The 10,647-nt window shown below is 31.6% G+C and overlaps 1 protein-coding gene across 2 annotated transcripts; it reads right to left on the bottom strand.

Annotated features, from left to right (window-relative positions):
* Window positions 1-435: 435 nt before the first annotated feature.
* Window positions 436-9,951, bottom strand: LOC143079542 (uncharacterized). Of its 2 annotated transcripts, XM_076254948.1 has the most exons (6): window positions 9,852-9,951; window positions 8,443-8,773; window positions 6,690-6,755; window positions 5,933-6,019; window positions 1,799-1,933; window positions 436-1,241 (listed from the first exon to the last, which is right to left on the bottom strand). In XM_076254948.1, exons 2-6 carry the CDS (start codon window positions 8,770-8,772, stop codon window positions 996-998), a joined length of 864 nt encoding a protein of 287 aa, XP_076111063.1. In that variant the 5' UTR covers window position 8,773; window positions 9,852-9,951; the 3' UTR covers window positions 436-995. The 2 variants fall into 2 exon arrangements, with proteins under 2 accessions (XP_076111063.1, XP_076111064.1); XM_076254949.1 differs by lacking the exon at window positions 8,443-8,773 and having other exon boundaries at window positions 9,852-9,905.
* Between the last annotated feature and the right edge of the window lie 696 nt (window positions 9,952-10,647).

Raw genomic sequence — 10,647 nt, 5'->3', positions numbered from 1 at the left:
CATTAAATAATATGTTTGTATACATGTGCTTTTATTGAAAAAAATGATCCTTTATTTTCTAATCATTTGTATACCATATTTAAAAACAAACGTCAAATTTTTTGACATGTAAATCGGCACCATTTTGTATATTGTCGCCATTTTGAAAATATAATCTATGCACCCATGAACTATTGATACAATGTAGGCCTTTGTTTATATCAAATGATCAGTTTCACGGATTTGGTAACTTTCTATCACACAATAATGGTGTATACATACGAATACTGTCAAACTTAGACATTTTGACGCGCCATTTTGATGATTTCTGTATTATAAGGTCTAAAAAATAATAGTTGACATATCTTTATTGTGTTTCATTAAGTTTGTGACATCTTCTGAACTCGTTAAAATTTGAAAACTTCGTCAAATGTATGATGTTATAGTTATGTCGGCTATCTTGAATTAGGTGGTCATATTGAAATTTTTTCATGGCTCCATATCTGAATTTTGTCTATACCCCTAATCTTTCACTATGTCAAGTTTTTACAACAAAGGGATAAATTATTCTGATATCCGCTGGACTAATACTTATAGAAGTATAAACCATTTCCATCATAATGACTTTATATACATGTATATCATTTATTACGAAAAGCGTTATCATGTTTATTCAACATAAAAAAAATACATTAACAAACAAACTTCATAAAATCTAATATTCATATTCATATGAACATAGATCCTTATTCGAGATGCATTGCCTATCTTTGTGTGGGAAGATAAACACAATGAGTACTGTTTAATTATAATAACTAAGTAAAACCTGTCATTGTCTTCAATTGGTTCAGATAAAAAGACATTTCCAGCTGTGTTTACATAATCTTGTGCCTTTTATTTCACTAAAAGTGTCGGTTATATTAACACTTAGTAATAAGTCTTTGATTCTTATAACAAACAAACACAGCCACATGTAAAATATGATTATATCTCCTATTTTCTTTGTAGGCTAGTACCTATAGATAAGAATCAAACACTTCTGTATGTTCCGATTCTGGTTGTGTTCCACCATCAGCTTGAATCTGTTGTTCTGGTTGAGTTATAACTTGATACTGTTGCGCCCTGGGATATAACTGCTCTAACGGGTAGACAGTTTGTCCAGTATCTATCATGATCTGGCTACCGGTTGTCATGGGAATCTGATTCTGTGGGAGGTAACAAACGAACCCAGGTTGTGTGCCATTCATAAAAAGAACTCCTTGCTGAGAAATAAAAATGCAAGTATTCATTAACAGAAACAACGTGTTGTCTTCACTTAAAAAAAAAACAGTGGTAAAACTTTCAAAAAAATATCAAATTCCTATACAATATTCAGGTAGTACCATGTTACAATTGTAAAAGAAAAATCCGCCCGGTATTTTAGAAAATGATAGAAAATACAAACAAAAAACGTGACACAACAACATTCAAGAGGAATTTCAACTATCACGTAGATATTGCTTTAGATACCAGCATTGGTCATATTTCGTTTTGATAAAATAAAAATCCGGTGACTAATTTAATAGCCAGTATAATAATATTGAAATGACAGTGTATAGTTCATTTCAAAAGAAATGCTTTAATACTGTAAGGAGATGACTCAAATTAATTGTTGTTGTTAAGAGTTTAATTGTACACAGAAAGACTGAATCGTCAACATCAGTATTGGTTACAAAGTCAAATCATCAAATCCTATGACATTCCTTCTCTGGTCTTGTGTAAAATATTGCGGTTCAGATAGGAATGGAGATAGTCCATGTTTGAAGAAGCATATGCTTACCTGCTGATTTGATATTCCCCATGCCGTGCAACAACAACACAATGAAGCGGTAATGATTGCGACTACTACTTCTACAAAAGCCAAGACAGCCATTAAAGATGACAGAACCACAGCTTTTGAATCACGTTTGTCCCTCTGAAATAAAGTGTGAGCGATACATGTGATGCAAATAAGCAACTATTGATGAGAATTCTCGTTTATTATATACATAAATGCAGCGGCTTTGATTCCGCACCAAAAAGTTACATCTGAAATTTTACTCATACAATGTTTCATCCTCTCTTGGTGCCTTTAAATAGATATACGAAGATGTAGTATGAGTGCCAATATTTGGAACTTGAGCATTACGGAAGAGACATTTACAATCATGTATTGTCCAAATACGCATTGTGTGCAAAAACAATGGTACCGTTGATATTTTTCCAGACGATCTGTTCATTTCTTTATCAAATTAAATACATGCTTTTTTCAAATCATAACAGGTAAATTTGAATAGACTGCGGCTTCCAAGTTTGACAATTTTGCTAAAAAAGACCTAATATAATATGAATAAGAATATTTATGATAATCTTTTACGACAGAACAAATTAACTGATCAGTAGTACACCATTTATAGTCCGAATTACATCAGGGTATGTGTCACAGAATAGGTCTAGAAAAACCTAAAGATGAAAGGCATTTCATGACAATTAAAAGCTGTATCTGATGCTGACGGTCACTTGAGGCAGAACATAATTTTTCCACCATTCAATTGCAGATCTTGGCTAAATCAATGACGAGTTGTATCTAATAAGTTTTGTCTTTCGTAAAGGTGTTACATAATTAGATTTATAAACAGTAGAGAGCAATAAATAAACAGACTACGGAAGCCGATAAGGGTCATTCAAAAAACAAATGATGTCGTAATTACGACATAGCATGTCGTAATTTCGACATAACATGTCGTAAAAACGACATCGCTTTGTCGTTATAACGACATCGCCATATATATAAAAGAATATGTATTATGATTGCCAAAGGACTAAATGCGACAATTAACAACTATAGGTCATCATAATGCCCTCAATAATCAGAAAAAAACCGCATAGTCAGCTATAAAAGAGGGACGAAAGATACCAGAGAAAAAGTCCCCGAAATGCTGTGTGGAAGACAGTGTTATTATTAATTATTAGCTCCCTTGGTTAAACTCCAAATTTCATATTCAATGTATTTCATTGTTAAATAATTTGCATGAAGCTTAATAAGTATATATTTGTTAATTGCATAGCTTTTGCTATTTGAATTCATTGGTTAAAGATATTTATTTGTAATGAAAAGTTTAATATTTGCATCGTGGCAAAATCTTTGGTTACCTTCTTTGGTTACCTTCTTTGGTTACCTTCTGTTATAAACTTATATATTCTATAGATCCCAGTTTAGATTAAAAGATAACCGACCGTGCAAGGTCGTGAAAATGTATTTGAAAACAGTCATTGATACCTACTCGGGGACATAGCGTCATAGGTTCGACACAGGTTAGTGTGCTATTTATTAATCGTTTATAGCTTTTAACGATTTATTATTAAAAAAGAATGGTGAAATGAAAAAAAAAATCTCATTACATGAACTTCGTCCAACTTTTGCAAAGACAAGTTGGAGACACCAAGACAGTCCTCTAAATGTAAAATGCCAATTGAAATTTATGTTGCGGAAGTACTCCGAAATAGATCATTTGAAGTCGTCACTTTAGTAAGGTGCAATCACCAATATTAAAAGACTTAATACCAGTTCACAGAATGTTTTACTTCGCGATTTGTCCTGCTACAAATAAAACATAAAATTGGAAACAATTCTCAAGCCAAGGTTCAAGTAATTGAAGGGTTGTTTTTCGTCAAATTGTGTGCCCGGGAAAATACAACTTTATTCAAATTTAACCAAGGGTCAAAATGTTTCGATTTACTTGCAGAGTGTCAGATATATTTGTATTGGGTTGAATTACATTATAGAAATTTTACAATGACATATGATATACACCTTGAAAGTTAAACATCCTATGATAAAAGTTTTGTACATCTAAAGAAAATGTTTATGGAAAACCGTATACATGTACTTCCGTCCCGGTTTTCCTTCCTACATGACTTGCGACAGTACTGCATTTTTAGGTGAAATAACTTAAAGGGTAGACATTTTTAAATCGATTTTCGCAACTTAAGGTAATTTATGATAAAATGACATCAGAACCAGAATCAACCAACATATAAAAAAACGAATAAAACTTGCAAAAATTAATCGAAGTCAAAAACCCTCTTCGACGCCGCATTTTAAGTGTAACGTCGTGTTGTAGGAACATCGTGCCCAACGTTTGAAAGTAGAAAAGGAGCTATCAATACTTCAATTCGCCCTTATTACAAGCAGGCAAGTAGTATGCGCTAAGGGAGGTGGAAAACTTTGCTTGCCTTGGTTGGACTGAATGTCAGTTATTAGAGGACTGCAGTTATAAATTTTACATCAAATGGAAGTTTATAACGACCTTGATTTGCACTGCAACCTTTGCATGGTCCGTCAACTATAAAACTAATCTGGGATCTATAGAATATATAAGTTTATCACAGAAGGTAACCAAAGAAGACCAAATATTTTGCCACGATGCAAATATTAAACTTTACAATACAAATAAATATCTTTAACCAATGAATTCAAATAGCAAAAGCTATGCAATTAACAAATATATACTTATTAAGCTTCATGTAAATTATTTAACAATGAAATACATTAAATAGGAAATTTGGAGTTTAACCAAGGGAGCTAATAATTAATAATAACACTGTCTGCCACACAGCATTTCGGGGACTCTCCCTCTGGTATCTTTCGTCCCTCTTTTATAGCTGACTATGCGGGTTTTTTTCTAATTATTGAGGGCATTATGATTGACCTATAGTTGTTAATTTCTGTGTCATTTAGTCTCTTGGCAATCATAATACATATTCTTTTATATATAGCGATGTCGTTATTACGACATAGCTATGTCGTTATAACGACATGCTATGTCGAAAATATAACATAGCGATGTCGTTATAACGACATGTTATGTCGAAATTACGACATATTTTTTTAATGGCCCTTATCGGCTTCTGTAACAGACAGTTTGTCCTGTATCAATTTTTAATTTTTTACTCTGAAATAAATAAAATTAAAACTCTAGCTTCCTGTTCAAATACCTATATTGTTAAACAATTGTGTTAAATACAATTTTAAATTATCTTCCTCTTAATAGTATTTTTCTTTTAAAATGGAGAACAAATTAACAGTAAATGAGACACGTCACCCTACAAACAATCACCACCATCACAAATGATTACTGAAAAAAATCAACATACATTCATTCATTGTTCATTCACCACCAAATTTATTTGGTTTATAATTTATGAGTACCCAGATTTTTTCTTCTGCAAATAATATCACAATCAGAAAGCGATCATTTTAATTAAAAAATACATAGAAAGGGGCGATGGTATGTATACAATTCGTATTTTTGGCAATATTCTTCGGAAACCTTTTCAATGTACGCTTAATCGTCACAGTTTGGTAAAGAAATATACAGATCTTCTGGAATAACATTGACGGTACCATTTTGTATGCACATCATGCGTAATTGAACAATAAATAAGCCTACTCGTGAGTTTTTTATAATGTGATTACTTTGCCTTTTTGGTGATTATTTGATTATCTTGTTAAAAATAATGTACATGTGATTATATTATCAAAAATTTTATAATTATGTGATTACTTTGACATCATCATGAGGGGCCTCATAAACATTTCTTTAGTGACTTGAGGTCCAAACATTTAAACATTTTAAAACTGATTAGCAAAACGGAGAGCTTTAACCCCAAAAAGGCAAAAAGAAAATCCGAAATGTTTTTACAGTGTCGAATTACTCGCTGTTTATACACTTAGGAGCATTAAGATCAATCAAACAAATATCGAAATAAAAAAGCATGCACTTTGAAATGACAACAGCAAGCACCTCTGTAATGCTATCTAATGTTAGCATTTAAGCTTGAAATTACGTTAATGATAAACTTTGATTTCGTTAGTGTGTAATTTGCCTAACTAATTATACATTATTTATAAATAAACAACATTATTACTTACCATAATTGAACCGGCTACACCAAGACTGACCATAGAGAGACCAAACAATGAGGCTCCTATTATGCTACACACCATAAATCCAGTTTTCTGATATAGAAAAAAATGGAAAAATATGACAATACCTTGTTAAACGTATATATATCAAATGAGTATTGAATGAGAATGGAGTTTTTACGGACGCCATCACGAGTTGGTAGACCGTTATGGAATAACCGTTTCACAAATGATATCGGATATGTTCCTTACATCGTAACTACAATCCCCTTCCCTTTCATGAATGTGACCTACCGAATTAGACTATTTACCGGATTTGTTATCACATAAGCAACACAACGGGTGCCGCATGTGGAGCAGGATCTGTTTTCCCTTCGGAAGCACCTGAGATCACCCCTAGTTATTTAGTGGGGTTCGTGTTGCTTATTCTTTAGTTTTCTATGTTGTGTCGTGTGTGCTGTTGTTTGTTTGTCTTTTTCATTTTTAGCCATGGCGTTGTCAGTTTATTTTAGATTTATGAGTTTGACAGTCCCTTTGGTGTCTTTCGTCCCTCTTTTATTTACTATAGTAATCCGTATGTTTCTTATCTTTCCTTGCCAAACTTACTCCTCATCTGCACAGAACAAAATAAGCCAATCAATTTAACCATCGGTATTCCCTTAAAGCAGAGTTAATTGTTATTTTAATTTCTATTTTCATTGCTTTTTTCTCCTTAATTATGAATGTAAAAATTAATCCTTGGTCTTTCTTATTTAAAGCCTACCAGACATCTCCAGTTCGCTATTCTCTTCTTTGTCATGCACATAGGTAGACAACCAGTAACAACATACTAAAATTACAATTTTATAGTTATTTCAAGATATGAGTCACAGTGAAGTTTATTTATTCAGAAACTTGTATTTACCTTACTTTTATTTTTCTGAATAAAAGAAGGATTGTTTTGAGTAGTTATTATACATGACAAAATTTTGTCATCATTTCTCTTCAACTTCTTCCTTTATTTGATATTTTAAAAGAAATATTCGAGCGCCACTTGTGATCACATTTTGATCCTGTTATCTTTAATGAGTTTTATTAATACTCATATTTAGCGTTAAGAGCCTCGTCATCATACATTGGCACCTGTCGATTTTCAATAGTCACATCGTCCCTAATTCAATAGCAAAATCAAAGGATAAAACACATCAAACGAATGGGCAACAACAGTTATATTCCTGACTTGGTACATGCATTCTCAAATGTAGAAAATGGTGGATTGAACCTGGTTTAATAGCGCTAAACCTCTCACGTGTATGACAGTCGCATCGAATCCCGTTATATCTATAACGATTCGTGAACAAAACACATACAATGGGGAAAATTGTCAAAATAGGGACATAGCCATCATCATCGTGTTACAATCTCAGAACAAAAACAAACAAATATATAACAAAGAAGCACAAAACATGAAATATAAAATTTAACAAACACATGCATTGATACTTATATATGTTTTCAAATCAACCAAAATAATTGCTATCGAGGTTCACATCAACTCGAAAAGGTTTATGTTTATTTTATAATAGATATGTTTTTTCCTCTCTCTGGTCATTGGTGTGATGTACAATGTGAATATAGTAAAGTGAGGTGTGGACAAAAAATAGTTACAAAAAAGGACAGTCAGATCATACTAAATAAAATATATGATACACCATCAAGAACTTTATTGAAACAATTAGAATGGTCAAAAAGAATCATGTATCACATATTATATAAGTGTGTAAATAGTATTGCAACTGATTATCTCTTTCAATTATTAAAGAATGAGCAAAATTTTAATGCAAGAAGATATATATTTGCGTGTATTTTTAGCTGTCTTTTGAATACCACGTCCACGAACAAAGTTTATGAAAAAGACATTTAAAAAATCCGGTAATGTTCTATGGAACAGTATTCCTGTAGAATAAAAACAAATATAGGGAAAACAATTCAAACAAAATTTTTAAGGACAAATATGTTAATAAAATGTAACACTTAATTTTCATGTTTTTTACCATCATTTAGAAGGCTTGAGATGAAATTCATATTGTATTATCTAAATTTACACTTTTTAATTCAAACAAATTTTTATACTTATCATAGTGTTAAGATATTTAATTGTACACGTATGAAAACAGTCAAGAGGCTCACCATAATACAAAAGTAATCTGTAAAATGTCTCACCAAAGAATACATGTCAAGATAAGAGCATTATATTGTCCTCCTTCAAGAGCTTGATCAAAATGCCCCTAACATCCGTCAAAAGATTGATTATTATACACGTGCCCTCTGTCTGTCCTGTCAAATCTTATCATATAACACCTGCCCAGAGCCTAATCATAATTTACATATTCTCTCTCTCTCACTCACACACACATACACACACACACCAACACTCACACACATGTATCCATAATATAGATAAATGCTAGTGTCTTAATTCAAAAGTATAGTTTCAAAACAGTTTTTCTTTACTAAACTTAAAAATATTCACTTACCCAACCAGAGCATATTAGACAAATTGTGTCAAATGCAAAAAGTTCATGGACATCAATATATTGAACACACATAGAAACATGATCATAAAAGTAGTTATAATCCACGGTACAGAAGTCGTATTTGCTCCATGCAATTATATCTAAAATTATTCCTATTACACTGAGAATTCCAAGTATGCCACCAAGACATATCTGTATACCACCGAACACCTTAAATGTCTTCACTGGAAACTCTGGTTGCTGTTGTCCTACTTGTAGAACCTGGTGGACTCCAAATCCTTGGGGTATGAATTGGGATGACATCGGGATATTTGAAGCCGTAGTTGACATTCTGAAATTTAAAAAAAAATCAACCAATTTGATTCAAAAACAGTGTTCGGGTAGATAACTTCTACAAAGAAAAGTATTCGGTCAATTTCAAAGGCGCGTAAACTGTTCAATATCATATACAAAACATCTAAGCGACATCATGCGAAACAAAATTGATACGCAAGAAATAAAAGAGGCGGAAGAAGAAAAAAAATAATGATCAGTAGAAATTTAATAAGTCTTTCCACAGAAAAGTGGAAGGATCTAATTAAAGTAAATAGTAATTAGAGGAAAATATCGAAGTAAGTGAAAAGTGCTAAGTCCGCGGGAAATAACCAATAATTATGAATAAAACGAAGGTGATTATAACAATCTTGCTTACAAGAATTTCAAAGTGTCTTACCAAAAGAACTACAGAACCATATAAAAATTGAGAGGTTGCCGAACAAAAATGAATTAATCAAAATATATAAGGTATACAGATGGATGTTTATATAAAGTGTAAGAGTTGTAACCGATCATCCTGACATAACATTTAAAAACACAATAGAATGGAATAATATGTCCAAATTCATTTCGTAAATTACAGGGTCCATAAAGGCTATAGCAAGCAGTTACAATTGATTGACATTATTGATAATTACAACAATAAATTTCCCAGTGAATATGTATTTTTAGTACATAAGTATCGGTCAAAATCAAAGCTATCAACCATATGAATTATAAATACACAATCAAATTATAAATGACATAATATGCACTCATCATACAATTATTTTCTAGTATCACTATTCAGACCTGATCTCCTTAAGATAATTCACTCGCTTATATAACAGCCTATTGTTTTAATAAATGATACTTATATGTGTGGCAAGTGCTATACAAATTTAGAAGATTTATTGAAGTGTTTTTTAGTGTAACAAATGTTAACAAATATAACCAAAAATGTTTTTGAAATAATGTCGGAAAAAATCAATGAAAAAGGACAAGCAGTATAATGTGAATTATCTCCCTTTGTTTACTATTTCATGATTTGTAAAACATTTTATTATATTCACATGTCCTTTTTTAAAGCAATTCAATGACAAATATTTACCAACCTTTTCTTTCTGTGTCCAGCGGTTTATCTAATTTAATGAAAACATGTTTATCAATAATAACAACGATATACCTGTCTTTTAAATGAAATACCCATTCAAGCGGCCAATGTCCTGAACCTACCTAGACTTTATTTTTCTCTGCGTATTTATATTTTAATACAGTTTAAAAGCTCACATTTCGTTAACAATCTACTGTCAGCCATATCGGAGGAAATCCCCATATAGAGCTCTTGTTAATTTACCCTGAATTTGTTTTACTCATGCAGTAATCCCAAAGGATTTGCTAAAATATACTGATATTGCAATATCCTCGTGTCTATTTATGAATCACTTGACATACAAAATATTATCTAGACTGAATTTTGTTGCTGTAATTTCTAACGGCATCTTTTACTGAAATGAATTAATTTGATTTTAACAATAACAATTTCTCAGACCGTATTTATATTAGTCTTTAATAATATCGGAGGATATCATTCAATACTCTGTAATGTAATGTCACTGCCACTTTTTAACATCCGCATATTCTATCAAGTTTTAATAGAATAGGGTTTTTTTCGTTAGGAAAGTCATTCTTTATTATCTTAAATCTGTTCTTATCTTCTTATTATTTTCTTAATTGTATACAACTGTCATGCAAGTGAGAGGTTTGGTTAAGCTAGCTTTGAAACCAGAATATGTTTGATCTTTTAACTTTGCCATTAAGTCGGTATTATTGTGGGTTTTTATTATTTTATTTTCTTGGAACTCAAAATCTCATTCTAAAGATAATTTGATAAGTGCTAGTCTGAATCTG

This window comes from Mytilus galloprovincialis, chromosome 6 (assembly GCF_965363235.1).
Source record: "Mytilus galloprovincialis chromosome 6, xbMytGall1.hap1.1, whole genome shotgun sequence".
NCBI classification, from domain to species: domain Eukaryota; kingdom Metazoa; phylum Mollusca; class Bivalvia; order Mytilida; family Mytilidae; genus Mytilus; species Mytilus galloprovincialis.
The sequence above is the reverse complement of the archived record's forward strand: the minus strand, read 5'-3'. Positions and strand labels throughout refer to the sequence as shown.